The 18,206-nt window shown below is 41.3% G+C and overlaps 1 protein-coding gene across 6 annotated transcripts in view; it reads left to right on the forward strand.

Moving 5' to 3' along the window:
* The window catches only part of LOC133452483 (partitioning defective 3 homolog), a 288,942-nt gene that overhangs the window by 199,009 nt on the left and 71,727 nt on the right, over positions 1-18,206 (forward strand). For all 6 annotated transcript variants that reach the window (XM_061731820.1, XM_061731823.1, XM_061731821.1 and 3 more), the window contains 3 exons: positions 3,005-3,235; positions 4,390-4,636; positions 15,866-15,994. In XM_061731820.1, coding sequence (XP_061587804.1) covers positions 3,005-3,235; positions 4,390-4,636; positions 15,866-15,994 — 607 coding nt within the window. The remainder of the gene's footprint in view (positions 1-3,004; positions 3,236-4,389; positions 4,637-15,865; positions 15,995-18,206) is intronic.

Consider the following 18,206-nt stretch of genomic DNA (forward strand, 5'->3'; position numbering starts at 1 on the left):
GCAGGTGGAATGTTTGTGACAGGAGCCAGTCAGTCAGCTGCCAGTGAGGGAGCGCTGTCTGCTCGTGGCCTGGTGGGGGTTGTGTCAGTCCTCGGTGAAGGAAGTTTGGCTGTTTGTGAAAGCAGGAGAAATCAATGGACAAATATCCAGATATCTGAATATTAGAGTGGAGTTGTAGTGCTTAAACGCTCCTGATTTTTGTGTTTCCTTCGTCCGAATCTGATATTTACGGAAGAGTATTAGGGCCAGGCAGGAGAAAAATAATATTAAAGAGGAGGAAGATATTTTTTTCATTATGCACGTCGAGAAAAAAGTCAAAATGTGGAGGAAAAAAGTCAAAATGTCGAGAAAAAAAAGTCGAAATTTTGAGAAAAAAGTTGAAATGTCGAGATTAATGTTGAAGCACAATTTCGAGAAAAAAGTCGAAATGTTGAGAAAAAGTTGAAATTTTTGGATTTTTTCTCGAAATTGTATTTCAACATTATTCACGACATTTCGACTTTTTTCTCGAAATTGTATTTCAACATTAATCTCGACATTTCGACTTTTTCTCAACATTTCGGCTTTTTTCTCGAAGTGCACAATAAAAAAAAAAATCTCCTGCATGGCCCTAATACTATTACTACCGTAGATATTCTCCCACTCCTTTGTCCTTTTTTTTTCATCCCGTTTTCTCATGTTAGTCTTCCAGACTTCATATGTTCTGCAACCTCCTGCTACAGTGACTCTCTGTTGATGTCACCTGCGAGTTTAGAGTCTCTTTCATTTACCGGCATGCTTCCTCACCTTTTTTAATATTATTATCCCCACCGTGTGCGTTCCGAGTGTGTGAAAAGTGCCACATGGGAGCGAGAATTATGCGTGCACAACTGTAGGAATTGCTTTACTTTAATTAAACTGTCATGTTCCTCCAATTTTGCTGATGTCTTTTTTTTCACTTACAGCCTCATCTTGTAATGAAATTTGTATTCAGTCAAGTGGAATGACACACACACGAATACACACAATCGATTAGAAAGTGTCACCCAGGTTTGATTACAGTGTGTTTGTGTCAGGCCTGATTTCTAATTGTCTCTTAGGAGAGCGCTTGTGTTCAGGTGAACCAGGTGTAGTTCAGTCCGGCGGCGGCATTTCTCGAGGTCAGCCGTTCCCTCGTGTGTTACAAATTTAAAGCTGCTCTGCAGAACCGGAGTCGTATGGGATATATTTGTAAAGCAGCTTCTACATTCACATCATTTTGTCAGTTTTCCCCATTAATACTGAGAGATGACATCTTTGAGGGTTTAATTATGAAAATTAGAAAGGGGTCGTATATCATCTTTAGATGGTAAGACATTAAACTGTTGCATGAAGCTCTTCACACATCGTGGTGTATGACCCCCCCCCCAGCTGCTGGGTCCGGCCGTGGTGCTGATGTCATATTTGATTTGCGCGCTGACGACATTAGTTGTGGATTTCTCACCGGAGGGTCACATGACGTTGGGATATTTCCCTCCATCCAACACAAGAGAAGGATAGTGCTGGACACCCTGCTTAGCCTCCGATGTCACACTTGGACAGATTGGGCTGTTAGTCTTTTGGAAGTGGCAGAAAGTGTCTCGGTCTCTATTTACGCTCGCTCTCATCCTCTAAATATGTCCTCTGATGTCATCTGATGATGATTGTTGTTCTTAAGCCTTAAAACATTTTTTATGACAAAGACCGTGGTATCTTTGTCATAAAACATGTTACAAGGCGAGCTTTTAATGATATTAAGGGTTATCTTTGCCGACTTTGCCTTTATTACCTCCAAACTGGTGGCAACTAATTAAAGAGCTCACAAAGTCATCCCATTGCAGCTCGTATATGTCCATTTTCTCTCTTAATGTCACTAGTTAAATGGCCATTTTATGACGGACTTACAGTGATTGTCATTTTTGTAGATGACCTTTTTTTTAAATGTGGATTTAGAGCTCAGCACTAATAAATTTGAACATTGATAGGAAGCGCTGATGTATACAGCCATTAGGAAAGGCTCCTTATTAACTTGAAATGATATTTCAAACATGCGTCATTGGTTGTAATGGAGGTACAATTTACCGAATATAAACTCTGTGGAAGGTGATGATTTCTTAACGAAAATTAATTACATTTACTTAACACATTCAATTAACACATTTTACACGGACTCATCTGGATTGTCCAAGAAATAACCTCAGATATTACTGAATTAAAGGTACACTATTATGTTATACGGTTCAGAATAAAAAAAGTGTACAATTTACTTATAGATCTATTTTATTGCACAGAACCAGGCGTGAAGATGGGCTGCTGTAGTTACAATACAAACAATGATGTACAAGCTTTGCCTGCAACATCTGGGGCCATCATCATCAGATGGCAAACCTCTGGATTGCTAATACTCTACAATAGTCTGATATTAAAATTAAAACAAACAAAATTTGAGTGACTGTCTAATATAGTTTCCATCAATCTTTTTGTAGGCACTGCACATTTTTTTTTAGGAATAAAAAAATATTCATGTTTTTTTCACCACCGCCTCTTGCATTTATCACTATCGTTGTTAATAAGCAAGGTCGTTAGGGCACAGACACCCCGTGACGGCAGTTAAGAGTAAGTGATTACTCTTCTACTTACCAAACTTGAGGTTAGGGTGCTCAGAAGTGGCAAAAACTAAAATCAAATGTCCATGGTGGTGCGTGTGTGTGTGCTGCTGCGGCACGGGGGTTGAAACTACTGTCCTGTCGGACTACAAACCAGGTGTTTCTGACCACAGTTCTGTCAAGAGAACTTTGACCATTTGACTTTAGCATTGATAATATACTTCCTTTTAAATAAATAAGTAAAAATATATATTTACCCTCACTTAGAATGAGTTGCTGATAATTTAGCTGAGACTGAGCTCAAACAGAGCTGGAGTTTACTGGGCGGTGTTCTCATGTCCTCAAGGCTGCCGCCAAGGAGCTGATGCTGTTTGGTCAAATACATTTTCTTTCTTCATTAGGTTCATCCACAAAGGACGTGGGACCATCACTGGGCCTCAAGAAGTCCAGCTCTCTTGAGAGCCTCCAGACAGCCGTTGCCGAGGTTACCCTGAACGGGGACCTCCCGTTCCACAGGCCCCGCCCCCGCATCATCAGGGGGCGCGGCTGCAATGAAAGCTTCAGAGCAGCTATTGACAAATCCTACGACCGACCGGCGGCCACAGAAGACGACGATGAGGGCATGGAGACGTGTAAGATATCAGATGCTTCACATAAACGTCTTCTTTTCTTCCGAAACAAAACAAAACGACAAAAATCCCAGTTGGATGCATCAACGTCAGGCTGGAGTCCTATCATCAAACCTCATCAAGATCCTCCCCCCCACGAGTCGATCTGGAATATCTGGAATATGTCTCCCATGTGAAATCATAATCAGCGGCTGCGGTGATGTTGCATTATGGGCTGCTTAAATAATGCCAAATCCCATTAACGCAGCTATGAATATTCCTAACAATGGAAGTGTTGATGTGTGGCCTATTAAAAGTGCGCTGCGGCTTTCAGATTTGTGCATGGGAGTGACAATATTTTGACTAATGCTCAGTGTCTGACGGCTGATTTCATCACCGCTTGTGGCGATGGCTTATTGATGACTCCGGATGCTAGACATCAGAGGGATCTCTCCGCTAGCAGGGGCGTCTTCAATAGTCTCATACACCACAATACTTTTGGGAAAAATTGTCCTCAAAGTCGTCAGAGCACACTAAGAGAGTCACTGTAGCCAGCTGTCCTGTTGAAGACTTTACTATTAAACTGAAACCAGGATAAAAAGCCTCTTAAGTTAATACTTTTCACTGATACTATAGTACAGAAGGCTTAGCGGTAAGGAGCCGTAAATACACTCGCGACTTCTTTTATGTAACAAAGTGTTCATGGCAGGATGACAGAACTCCACAGATGGGCATCAGAATTAACCGTCCACACGGCCCCACGTGGAATTAAAGACATGCAATGGGCAGCGTCGGCATCTTTTAATCCATCTGAATTGATCCCAGAGGGACTCATCAACTATTTAGGAAGAGTAACACATCCTGGTACTTGATGGAACAGGGATTAATGCGCTGGTCTTCATAATTTCATAAGCTGGCGTCTAATAGACTCTAATTGTTTTTTTTTTATGTCATTGTGAAGCAGAGCTCTTCAATCTCCTAAAACAGGCAGTTAGCTCGTATTAGGCTCCCGGTGCTTAAAAGACACAATGAAACATTTGAAATTTATAGATTTTTTTTAATGAGGGATTATTGATTTTTTTTAAATATGTGCTTCAGTTTTTCTTGTCAGAAGAACACGTTCCTCTTTGGTTCTCCATTTTTCTTCCCATTTCATAAGTTTTCATCTCTTTTTCTAGTGGAGGAGGACACGGAAGAGAGTTCACGGTCGGGGAGGGACTCTGTGTCCACCATGGCAGACCAAACGCCGCTATCCGGCACAGAAAAACCCTTGGTCAACGGCACCAACCGCGCCAAAGAGGAGAAGAAGAAGGACAAGGACAAGATGGGCAAGGAGAGGAAGAAGCCGGAAGGAGTGAAGGACAAAGACAAAGACAAGGGAAAACCGAAGAAGGGCATGCTGAAGGGGCTTGGCGACATGTTCAGGTACATCTCCAAAAGTTGAAATCTCCACTTTTCTCTGCAGTTTTAGTCCGTTTATGTGTATAGAGCGCATTAAGCATGTCAGTATGAGTTGTCAAACCTCGTAAAGCCCATGTCAAGGCTGGTTTTTGACTGCAGTGAGAAATCTGCATTCGGTCCTGCACAACTTAAGCTATTTATCCTGTTGGCTGTGAAACTGAATGTATGTAGGTACGTGCACACGCTTTTGAGAGATAAGTTATCAGTATGTCATTTATCAATATTTACTGCAAACGTCTCATGCTGGCTGCTCTGTGAGGTTACCAGGCCTGAGTTGCACAACCGTAACTGTTGAATAGCCTGATTAAGGAAAATAAAACTAAAATAAAGACAAGAAAACTCCTCCAATTAGACTTTGACATTTTGAAATCTGCAGCTCATCTCCTTCATATCAATTCTTTCTCCGGCTGCTTGAGTCTCCACCCGTCATACAGCGCGTTTCTGCCCAGCTGCCCCACTTTTACATGGATACACATGGAATTTATTAGTTGATGGGATACTCCATATTCTGCAGATTCTCCCCGCCAGGAATAGCCCTCACCGTTTATGTGTAGGGCGTAGGGTTCACGCTCCCTCCGTGCGATTGCTTGGGAACGCGATGGGTTTGGCAGGTAATTTAGCTCTTGTGTATATCTTATCTATTTATCACCATCACTTTGACAGATGTGATGTATAGTTTTATATCTAGTTTTCTCAGAGAAGAAGGTAATGAGATCCACAGAGATGGAAAAAGGGGAGAAATTGTCGAAGAAGAGAACACGAGTTTGGGTTACAACAGGTAGTGAAAGACAGGGGAGATTGTTCAGGGGCAAAACTGGATAACTGAAAATGAGGGAGAGGAAGGAAATCAGTCAGGGGAGTAGAGGAATTTAACTTTAAGGTCTCAAAATCAGATTGATTGGTTATTAATCATATACAGAGCTGAAAGTAAATTGAGGATGGTTAATATCTGAATGTGCTGTTCTACAAAGAGCTTTTGAAGCAGACTGACCTTCATGAGGTTCGGTCCTCAGTCTCATCAGAGGTTTTAATGGCTCTGCAGGTACAACTGTGTTCCTGCTCAGGTACCGTGGCGGGACCAAGGAGCCCTAACAGATATCAATCTGGGAAAATCGATTCTAGAAAAATTATGAATCATCTAAACCTATTTTGTAACTAAAATATTTATTACGGCAACTTAAAACTGCCAGTGGAATTCAGATGAAAGGTAATTTGGCAAGAAGCTCACTTCACCTTGAGAACTGGCAGCTGACATGATTGAAAAATGAGCTTTTTTACTGAGTCTGTTGATGAAACCATGTCAGACTCCTTTTTTCAAGATTTCGAAAAAGTCTTTAAATTGTAGAATAAGAAGGGTACATCACCAGCCAAGAAATCGAGATGTACCGCTGGAGGTCGGTCCAGCCATCGTTTGTTGGAGCTCATTAACTACGTCCATAAATCACGGGGAACCAATGGAATCAGTTCATCCTCGTACACGGAGACTCTTGGCGCGTTTGATGTGATGACAGAGCGGCAACATAATCTGGATGTAAAGAGGGTAGATGGCTGCTGCTGAGGATTAACAGTCGGCTTTGGGATCTACACTTTTTTCTTGGAAAATTGAACAGAAGACTGCACTTGAATCATTCCCATATAGGGCAGATGTATTTGCTGTTCGCCGTTTAGTTTATTTTAGTCGCATGCACAACACACTCTCTTGTTGATTTGTTTCTGTCGCTCTGATTGGCTGTAGCGCTAACCAACTGCATGCAACGATCGGATCAGGAAAACCTATGGGTTCTTTCTAGATGTGGGTCGGATCTATCAGGAATTCTGCATCTCTTCTACGAAAAAGGCACATATAGAAAGGATATTCCCAGATGTTGCCTGAGCTCAGATATCAGATTAATCACATGAGGATGTCTGAGCTGAACGCTAGCGCTCTGGACTTGGCTGTCGGCAGACTGAGTCATCAGCTCGGCAACAGGTGGGATCACTTCTGCTGACTGCAGTTTACATTTTGGGGAACAAAAAGCTTCATGGAAATGACTCTGTGGACCACACACTCCTAAACACACAGTTGTGTAATCAACAGGATGTACGTGGAGTAATAATGAATGAAGAAATACATACATCATATGTTTAGGAAGAGTACAGGGTTAGACTTTTCTCTGGTGTCACCTGCACATTCTTAATGATTCATGGCATTTTGCATTATCTTGTATTGTACCGTTAACCCCACGTTTTTTGCGCGGGTTACGTTCCAAAAATAACCCGTGGTGAAATGCGTGAAGTAGTAACCTTTATTCTTTTTACAATTATTATACAAGGCTTCAAATTTCGGAGATCAGCACCGCCCCACCGCGACTCGAGCAGTTGGATTTGAACGGGAGAATCAGTGCAGAATGTTTTGTCAACATTATTGGTTTTGGAGAAAGTTTGCAAACTTAAATTTCGCAAGCTGTTTTACGTACATGTACAGCACGTATTAAACTGTAACGTTATTGACAGACAGGAAGTAAAGAAGCGGGGAGACTGTTTAGCCAATCAGAATGCTGAACGATGCACAATGCAAATCCGTGAAGCAGCGAGACCGTGAAAGATGAACCGCGTTATAGCGAGGGATCACTGTATTTAAGATTTGTAAATACACAGCAAAACTCACAATACCGCCTACTGCCTGTAGCAGTTAATTGTTGAGTTTAGCTCGTGGAGGCTCCAAACTGCTACCAGCATTTGGTTATGGTCATAAATGAAGTAATAAATGAAGGTCTACCTATTTATGTTTTTCGACATCTTCAATGGATTTGTATCACTTTAGAGCCGTCACTATTCAGACTTGCGTAAAATCCTGTTGGTAAAGACGCGAGCTAAGTAGCAGGATTGCTAAACTCACGTCATTATTTTAAGAATAAACCTGAAAGGAGGAAATTAAATGGAAACGTAAACACAGACCCCTGATTTGTAAAAAATTGTGACCAGTAGTAGAAAAACATGGGGGGAAGTCTGTGCAACAGCGATTCTGACTGTGTCCCTCTGTGTGGTGTTTGTGGATCCGATAGAGTGCGTGAATATCGGTCTTGATTTGTCGGTCTGGGTCTGTCATCCGTGTTGTGTCTGCAGGACTTCTGGGTAGGTTCTGTGAGCCATTTCCCCGTCCACACAAACTACAGGCGCCACACTAGAACACTTTCCAGTGAAACAATATAGTCACTGACAGTCCCACTCTCACATGGAGGGACGGCCAGTTTCGCCCCTCTCCTCCCATATGATGGTAATGGCTGTTCATCGTTGAAACATAAGTGTTGCGCTGCTCTGATTTGGCTCAGCGTTGGCCACATCAGATGTGCTCCATTAAGACTCGGCCTGACTGGCTGTCTGATCAGCACCCAGTGTTTACTGGCAGAGACAGCTGCGTGCTCCGCAGTAATGATGCGAGATGCGTTTGATTCGTCTGTGACAGCCTTCAGTCCGCGTGCATGACCCTCATCATGAAACACAGCATTACGTAGATGTAGTCCCTCAGTTTTAGGAATATCCATCCATCCATCCGCCCCACACCCACTGACTTCTGCTTATCCAAGATCTGGGGCCGGATTCACAAAACATTCTTAAGAAGAAAAATCTTCTTAAGTGTCATTTTTTTCTTAAATTCAGTCTTAAGAAGAAAAAAGAGAAGAAGTCATATTCTCCAAAAAAGTTCTTAAGTATTTTCTCAACTTAAATGGTATTCTTGAAATAAAAGTTCTCAAATTGGTTCTTGACTTTTTTCTTAAAATTTCTTAGAGGTAAGCCTCTAATATCACCTTTTTCAACACATTTTAGACAAGTTTAGACTAGTAGGTCATAGTTTGAGGATATACTCTGTAATTAATTACACAAAAAGCCTGTTAACTGTTTGTTAGCATGTTAGTTAGCGTGGTAGCTAATTATTATTAATTTCCCCAATAGTATTTTTTTTTCGCACATTAATCTCATCCACCATAACCTTGAAAAGTTCCTGCATCTCTTTTTCTCCTTCTCCATGTTTAGTGAGTGACTGACGGTTAAGACCCAAACTACCTGTATAAATGTTGTTTGTTGGCGCGTGCAATGCAATGACATATTTTAAGAAGTTCTTAAGTACGAAAAATAAGAAATTCGTAAGAAATGACAGTTCTTAAGACGGTTCTTAAGAAAATATTGAGGAATTGCACTTAAGAACTTTCTTATGAACTTCTTAATTTTAGATCTTAAGACATTTCTTAAGATCGTTCTTACGAACATATTGGTGAATCTGGCCCCGGGTCGGCACCCAAACCAGAGAGAGCCGGACGCCCGGGTCCCCAGCCCCCCTCCGGGTATTCATGGTGGGAATATTGAGGTGTTCTGGACCAGCCGACTTAAGATAAGACTGTTTTTCCATTTTTTTTGCAGTGTGGATGATGCAGAAGACGGAAATGTCCCCACGGTTTTGGTCTCTTTCTTAATTTAAAGGACTAAAACCATGATATGAATTCAGTATCGACACATGAACCAGTGCTTTTGTCCAAACCAGTTGTGGTTCTGTCAGTTTACAAGATGGCCAAAAAATGTTTTATTGTTAAACAGCAAGTCCTTGAGAGTGTAAGTCATTTTGACTATAGTGTTTATCGGAGTTTATCAGTCGATGTTATCAGTCGATGATCAGATGGTAAACAAGTTAAAATCATCTTAAGTGTTATGTCATTCTTTCACGGTCATTTACATCACAGGCTTTTGTCTCGCCATTTGCTTTGGTTTTGCATTTTATTTATGTATTTATTAATTTCTTTTTGGCCCCGTCTGACAAAATGAAACAGAGTACAGACAGTGTTTAAAAGACTAAGAAAAATCCTCCATTTAACACCCACATTTTGTTCGACAGGTGACATTTTGGAGCCACAGTTTAGCAAACACCACAGTCGTGAGCGCTTGGCAACAAATATGGTACTAAAAGGAAAGCTGGTGGCGTGAAGGCATCAGGACCTGCACATTTCGCTCCTCGGTGTCTGTTGGTCACGATGAAATGGATTGCAAATGTCCACGCTGCCTTGAACCAGCGAGAGCGGCTGTGTGGAGGACAAAGTCGCTGTGTGTGTTTTAATTTATTCGTTTTTGTATTTTTCTGAAGTGCAGAAAGTGTTGCTCTGCCACATGAATGAATATTATGGGGGCAAGCGAGGTCCCAGCAGCACGTCGAGAGCTCGCGGCGAGCAGCGTGAATGAGGGAATGTTTTGGGTGCAGGAGTGTCGGGGAGTGTTGGCGTGTGCGAGGGGCGGATCGGCGGTGGGCACCGGGCAGACAGCAGAGCCGTACGCGTGCCTGTGTGATCAACAGAGTTGCCAGTGACTGACCCCTCTCATGTCTCCGAGGCCTCACACTCAGTCCCAATCAAAGCATCATTACCATCAAGCCCTGCCAGCAGCGCAGGCTGCCAGCTCTGGAGCCGTCTCCCTCACTCTCTGATCGTCTCTTGGACTGGCGAGCAACACCCGCTCTGTCGGTTTGGCATCTGCTGAGACAGTCGCTGCCCAGAAATCTGAGGGCTGCTCTAATTTCGCCGTTTTCATTTGTGTTTTATCCTCAAGAACGAGTGAACAAGTGAAATCGCTCTGTAATAATATTTGTGGTGTGACACTTTGAAGTTTTAGAGTGCACATGGGTCACGGTTGAAAGGATGTCGATGTGTCACATGTTGCAAGATTAAATCTGAGTTACCATGCGCTTCAAAGTCACGGCTGTTGGGAATACAGATGGAGAGATGGGCTGCAGCTTTGTGGGGCTGAATCTCAGCCGCAGTAGACGCCACGTGTCAAAGAGAAAAGCAGCTCTTTGAAATCTAAAATGCATTCAGGTGAATGACGATGGTGAATAATGGCACCATCACTCAAGGTAGACCCTGAAAATGGAAGAAATTCAATCTCAGCTTCACTTAAGAGAATATTTGTTTTTACTGAAGTCAAATAAGAGCTGTCATTTATTTCTCCTCAGGCTCAAGGAGGGAAAAATCTCAAATAGAGCTGAAGCACCTCGTTCTCTGTTGTCACACTTAAAAAAAAAAAATACAGATGGATTGAAAATGTGAAAATAATTTGAGCATCTTAGCAGTAGTGAGAGAAAAAACTACAGACAGAAGTTTGTTCTAGCAGAGCTGGAGCACGACTCCAGATGTGACAGATTCATGATTGAAAGTTCCAGTTTTGAATCTTTGCTCAAAATATATCACAGAAATGTTCTCTTTAGGTGCCTTATATGATTAAAGGGACCAACCAGGTCTCTCTGAGTGATCACTTTGCAAGTGAAGGGGAAAAAAAAACAACTTCTGATGCTGCAAGGTCTCCAAGGACCTGGGTTACTTTTGAAGAGAATATGGTTTAGAAGTGTCTGACAGCAAGTCTGGTCCTGATTGGTGATCATCTGTGGACCCGTGAGAGGTCCAGGAAACAACAGGTGGTTAGACCTGCATGCAAGAGGCTTTAGCTGCTGCATTTGAATCTTGCTGAAAAAATCGGACAGCGTCCAACCATACATGCATCAGATGTAGATATATGGATGATGCACATAGTTAAATTACATTGTAATAAAACTATGTGAAATGAAAGATGCTTTCCAAGTAGGGCTGTTCGATTAATCGATTTTAAATCGTAATCGCGATTATGTAATTAGAACGATGTTAAAACGTGAAACTCGTAAAATCGATTTTTTCACTTTTTTTTTTTTTTTTTTTTACCTTGTCTGCACACATATTAATTATTAATATTAATGATTGATGGAAATACCTCTCAATACCTGCGACAAGTGCCCCATCGGAGAGGCTCTTTAGTGTAGTAGGGGGCGTTGTAACATGCCACCGGTAGACCGGCTCGTGTTCCTTGCAAAAAACTTGCAAATGTGAATAGCAAATGTAATGACTGACATTACACACCTCTACCTCCTTCATGGGTTGCATTATTATTTAGCATGCAAAGACCCAGTTTAGTTTAATTAGAAAATGTCTTGTTTTATTTAATTGGAAATATAACTTACTGTATGTTTGCAAGTGCTGATTTGCTGATTTCTTTTTTCCAGAGATAAAACTTTATATTTTATTATATTTTTTAAAACTTTTTTTCAACTTATTTTACAGAGTTTTGCACTTTATCCATTCATTTTTGCCCAATGGGGCAAATGTTCAATAAAAAAACAGCATATTTGAAATCATTTCTTTGCCTTTTGTCAATTCACAAAATAATCGTAATCGTAATCGAAAATCGGATTTTGAGAGAAAAAAATCGAGATTTTAATTTTGGGCAAAATCGAATAGCCCTATTTCCAAGCTGTGTGAACGGTAGGATATGTGGTGGTAGAAGTGACCATATAGATAACTATAGATGCCGCTGAAACACAGGCAGGGGTTGAGTAAACAAAGTTTCTCCTGATTATATTGGTCTTAAAAATTGGATTTATTGTTTTCCAGGATGGATAAAATGTGTGGATTGTATGAAATGAGTCCAGTAGTTTCTTTAGAGAGTACAGGGTGAAAGAAATCTGGTCAGGCTCAGCCATCATGTTGACAGTCCATACCTGCCACTGCTCTCCTGAGGGGGTGGGGGGACACAAACACAAGAAATGTCCCCTTGCTGGCCTTTCTGCGGCGATGTGCATGCAGCAGAAGTCAGAGCAAGCTAACCACCCACACAGTCATATCCTGGACCGATAATAAGTTCACAGTCATAAAATTAACTTGGATAAATCAAATAAAGAAGGACTTAGCAGTGCCCTATAATTAGTTTGAACACATTTGGGGTAATTATGTGTTTGAATGTCGTGGAAGTCTGCTCACTGACGTTAATGAGGTTTCACTCTTTGTCCAGTCAAATGAAAAGTCAGTTTGTCCTTTGCTTTTGTCCAATTTTAAATATTGACAGTGATACTCGGGTGCCGCACTGAGTTGTGCACTCTTTCTTTTTTTTTTTTGTAATAAATTCCCGCACCTTGTCAGAAACGATTTAATGATGGTGACAATCAATAGCCTGCCTGTCCTTCCTTATAGTATCAGATTTTTAATTGGCCTGGTTGATGTTCTGTCTGTATTTGTGTATGTGGGTGTTTTTGAAGGGTTGTTGATGAACGTTAGTGGCGCGGAGGATGAAAGTGTCGCTCTCTCACGCCGTGACGTTCACCTGTCGGTCTGAGTATTTCAAACAGTTAATTGGGTCCTGGACCTCCGTCTCTTCAGTCGGTGGCAGTTCCTCGTTCCTTCTCCTCGTTCCTGCATCACGGTTTCTTCAGTTTTTACCCATGATCTACATCTGTTGTGTTATTGTACATTTTTTTTCTTGAAATGACATTCCATGGCATTAAAAAAAAAGTGTATTCTTCTTTTCTCTGAGCGGTATTCTGTGGACCTGTGGTAACTTGTAACGATTACTGAGCACGTCTGTGATTTTCTTCGGTATGAATGTGGTTCTGTGGTTTCTAAAGTAAAACTAAAACAGCTCAAATGACCAGCACTATTTCAGCAATCACCACGGTCTTGAGATCATTTGAATCCTGTGAGAATACACATTTCAGTCAGTCGGTGCCCTCTGATTCTTTTTGAAAACTTTTCTCTTTTCTCTTTCTCTTTTATGGCAGATTTTGTGCGTTTTTACATTCTGACTATACTCATACGGTATAGCGTAATGGTCTGATATTTCTTTGGCAGATAAACAAGCAGCAAGGAACATTTTCATCAAGCACAAAGCCTCTGTCAGCTCTGATCAGATGCTTTTAATTCAGTATTTGTGTTTATGTTCAATAAAAACTGTTTAATAAAACCCAAAGGCCCTGACATCATTTCCTGGGGTCAGTGTCTGTAAATTATACTAAAACACAGGCTTTGTTTATCCGCACCAATGTGCTGAAGTAAACGCTTTTTAAAGAAACTTTCTGTTGAAGCAAATTCAATTAAATTTTATTTATATACCGTCTATTACAATACAAGTTGTGCCTAGGCGCTTTCCAGAGACCCAGGACATGACCCCGAGCAATTATTACATAAACAATGGCAGGTAAAAACTCCCCAAATGCAGTGCTGTGGGTCTTTACTTCACTTTTGCACTTCTGTTCCACTCTGGGAGAAAAAATAGAATAAAAAATGAACTTTTCATTTTCTTTGTTAATAGAGGAATGTCAAAAGTACCTTATTGTGATGCCGAGTAAGTGTACGGGGGTCCTGGTTTTCCTCTTTGGCGTCAGCAAAATTTGATTCGCTCTCAGTCATCACGGTTACTATGGTTACTGTTTTATTATTAGATGTGACATTTATATTTAAATGATATGTTCTCACTCACAGCACTTAACTGTTGATTGTTCACACCTTTTGGAGCAAGTGTCCCAGACTGCAGCGCCCCTGCTTGGAGGGAAGACTCCAATACTGGAAACAGTCACGTCACCTTTAGGAGGCTTACAAATTAATTTAGTAGGTTTTATAATCAGTCATAAGTCATGTTGGTACACGAGTTAGCAGAATGTCCTAACAACCGCGTTCACATGTCAGCAAGGCTCGCTGCACGTTAGCCGAGCGCTCCGTCTCGAGGTTATTCATGATTCAGGGCATTAAACTCGGTTTTTGTTTTGTTTTAAATGGTTCTCGCAGCCTCAAACTAGTAAACACTCATTTTTCATGCAGCAGAGTGGGCAACCTCATGGAACATCAAATTCAATCTAGTGCTTTGTCCTTGATTTTCTCTACTCTTTTTTTGTGTGTATTCTTTCAGTTCACACACAGAAATAATTTCTACATTTATCTTTTATTTAATTCTTTGTCTTATTAGTTTTTTCTCTCATTGACTATATTTTCCACTCTGAATCTCCCTTTTTCTTGCCTTGTTTTTCCGTCTTGAACACGCTCCTACACAGACTCACCTCTGGGCTTTGCCTGGGCTTGATTTGTTGGATCTTCACATGTTTCTCTCATTGATTGACTTTGTTTTCAGTTCTCTTGCTTCTGCATTGATTTCCATGCAGACTTGGCTTTTTGGTGCATTTCTTTCTAATTTTTCCCTCCGCTACTTTCTTACATCCTTAAACGCTCCCCACTTTAGGGGTTTTCACTCCTCTGGTTTGATTCCTATCCTGTGACTATCAGTTCTCTCTCTTCAGTAGCTCTCGATCACAAGCACACATCAGTCAAAGTTCTCTTTGTGATCTTTAGTCTCGCCTTGGTTTTATGTTTTATTCACTTAGTTTCTCATGTGTGTGTGTTTTTCCCTTTTGTCTACTTTCTGTCAGTAACACACACACACACACACAGCTCTTTTTTGTTTTTTTTTTCATCATTGTCTCTTTCAAAGTCGTAGATGTTCTCTGAAGACTAATTTCCCTTTGAATAATCACAGCAGTTCATTGTGGAAGCGAGTGCCGAGCCAAAGTCATTTCTTCAACAGGCTGCAGCTTTTTATTGGGTCAATCAAGCTGAAATATCTCTGCTGTAGCGTCACTCCCTGCCTATGAATATAATTACTGCATCTACACCTATTCCCCAACTTTAAAAGAGCTGAATTGGGTCTGAACTTGAGAGAAGAACTTTTCAAATGCTTTGTTCGGGCGCCTGATTGAGTGCCAAGTTGAACATTTCAAGACTTTTTGGGACATTTTCAGCCAGATCAGTGCAATTTATTTCAAAATGACGTTTTTCTTTGCTCTCGCCTCCATCTGAGCCTCTTACACCGATGCCAAATCGTACAACAATGTAGTTAGAACTGGTATCATCACTGACCTCCCGATACGATTCCGATACACTAGGTTCCAAGGCGATACGATTTTCGATACGATTCGATATCGATATTCTAGTTACAATACCAATTTTGCTTTGGCAATGGAAGGGATTCTCAATTCAAAGAAGCGTCCTGCTCAGTCCTCCAGTAAGGAGGAGACTTGAGCTCAGTGTAGGAGCTCCCGGGGTCGGTAGAGGGAGCAACGCCCAGGACTGACTTAGGTAGGAGCACTGGGTGATAAAATGGGGAAAAAAATCGGGATTAAAAAAAAAAATATATATATATATATATATATTTATTTATTTTTAAATCGATACTTGGATTAATCGTTCCTACACATGTATATCGATAAAATATCGATATTTTTAACCCACCCCTAAACGTAGTAGGTTTTCTCAAAATGACCTGGCGACCTCTGACCTCCTCTCGTCTTGCTGCCGGATCTCATTAGCTCATGTTTTTGTGCTCCAGGTTCGGGAAGCACCGTAAGGATGAGCGGCCCGGGGAGAAGATGGATCGCAAAGGCTCCAACAAGTGGAGGCTGGAGGAGATGCAGGTGTCGGAGGAAGAAACCATGAAGATGAGGCGGGAGCAGGAGAGGTGAGAAATGCTTCAGCACACACTACATGCTGCTAAATGATACATAGTCTGTATTCAGTGTTTAACAGAGTCTGAGCTGTACAAAGATATTTTTTTTAACTGCTCATTTCTTTTTGTTTCTGTACCTAAAATGATTTCAAATCTTGCAGTCTATTGTGGTGGGTGTGTGGGTGGGGGTTATTGCAGTGCAAGTGTTTCACGGAGGTCTGGGTCTTATAGACAGAGCTTTCTTTTTAACGCTATTGTCACGTTTTTCTGTGACTGTGACAACAAAAGTGCGAAGCGCTGTTTTCAGTAAGGTTTATTATATTCTTGCTGTGGCACAAAAACATTCTCAATACAAACAACAACAAACCAGGAAAGTTACACCAGACCTAAAGTGCACAAAAATATGTCAACATGAGAAGGAAAGTATACGCCGTCTTTGAACTCTGAGGTTTAGGACCACACATATGGCCAACAGCGAAACGTCACACATCAAACCGCGTTGTCATAGCAAAGCCATTAAGTGTGGCTACGCTTTAAAAAGTTTCAGCACAGCATATTAATGATGATCATCAGAACTTGAAGATGGAAATCCCTCTCTGACTTGCACCTCTCTGCCTTCATGGACCTGAATTTTAGATGGGAGCTTTGCCAGTTTTCGTTTCTTTCTTTTTCAGGGGCATAGGTCCGTAAATGCCAAGGCTATTACAGCCCGACCAGCTAATTAATTCCTGTAAACGTGGTGAAGGGCAGGAGTCATTACTCCCCTGAGTCGCTTGTAAAAATATGCTTCGTGTTTCCTCCTTCCACCTGTAGAGTCCAATAATATGATGATGACTTAGTCTTTAACTATAATTGGCATGAGGTTAATGAAACTGCCAGGTCAGATAATTTGATTGCTAGGAATGATACCGTTAATGCTTCGGGTTGGTCCTGAACATTCCATCTTATCTCAAATTGATCTACTAAAAAATATTTAATTTGATTATGCAGCATTCAACCTGAATACGACTACCTCCTAATATTCCCTCGGCCTCCAATTTAAATATGTCCATTTAACAAAGTACTTCCAGTGTAAATTTTACAAAACACAGGTTCTTTAATCTGAAATTGCTTCTGAACACCTTACAGATGTTACAGTTTGTTATCCTTGCGCTGTAAAAGCTTCCACATTTCAGAGGGTAGAAATAGATATCATCAGCAGATCAAGTATTTATTCTCTAAAGTCAGTGCGGTAACTGATTTTTGTTGTTTTGGGGATTTTTTCCTTCACCTCAACCACATTTAACCCACCTGCCGAAAGCCTTTTTGTTTCCATTAAACCTTTAGCCGGAATATGCGCTCCCGATACTAACATTAACGTTATCTTGCAGTGCTACTTTTTAAATTTCAGCGCGGCACCTGTAACTCGGTGCAGGGGATGTTGATCCGTCGCTGCCGAGGGGCTGCGATTGGCACGATGTTGAAGTTAGAGGTCTTAGAGAATCTCAAACTTGGATTTAAAACTCCACTGAATTTATTCCACAACTACCACATTACTGGAGGGATGAATAAGCATTCCTTCGAATGTAATCCTTCATGAGATGTTATGTTGACCTGTAAACCACTTCATTTCAGGATTGTTTTTATAACAATACTGACTTCCTCAAGCTCTTGTTGGAGGAAACCCTGTCTCTTCTAAACCAGATGGGGGGGTACAGATCTCCATGAGTCCTTGATGGACACCGATGCTCTTACCTAGCTGGCCACGACCAGTAAACCTCTCAAACGAGGAGCCCAGGAAGCAACATTTTCAGGGTGTTGATAAGGAGAGTAAATATGGAGAAACAGCAGGTCTGCTCTGAAACCTTGATTTCCAGCTTCGCATTTGATCTCGGAGAGTAGTCCCAGTCTCCCCTCGGAGACAGATTATTTAAGCTGCTTGTGCCGTGTTTCTGATCTTGTACTTTCAATGATTTCCCAAAGTTTGTCCCCTAAAAATTGACACTCTGGCTTTCAACTGGGTTGGGATCTTGTGATCTGGAATGATCTCGGACGCCGCAGCACATGAATGAAAACAGTTTGTACTCCTCAACCCGTGCTGGAATCACTGAGTTGTTTTTGAGGGAAAAGGGAAAAGTGGTGATTACATAACACGATCAAATACATTTGGTCCTAACGTGACGTGAGAGAGCGGCTTTGAATGAGGTAACTCGTGATTCTCTGGCTTCCTACAACATAACTGTAC

Source organism: Cololabis saira, chromosome 10 (genome assembly GCF_033807715.1).
Source record: "Cololabis saira isolate AMF1-May2022 chromosome 10, fColSai1.1, whole genome shotgun sequence".
NCBI lineage: Eukaryota > Metazoa > Chordata > Actinopteri > Beloniformes > Belonidae > Cololabis > Cololabis saira.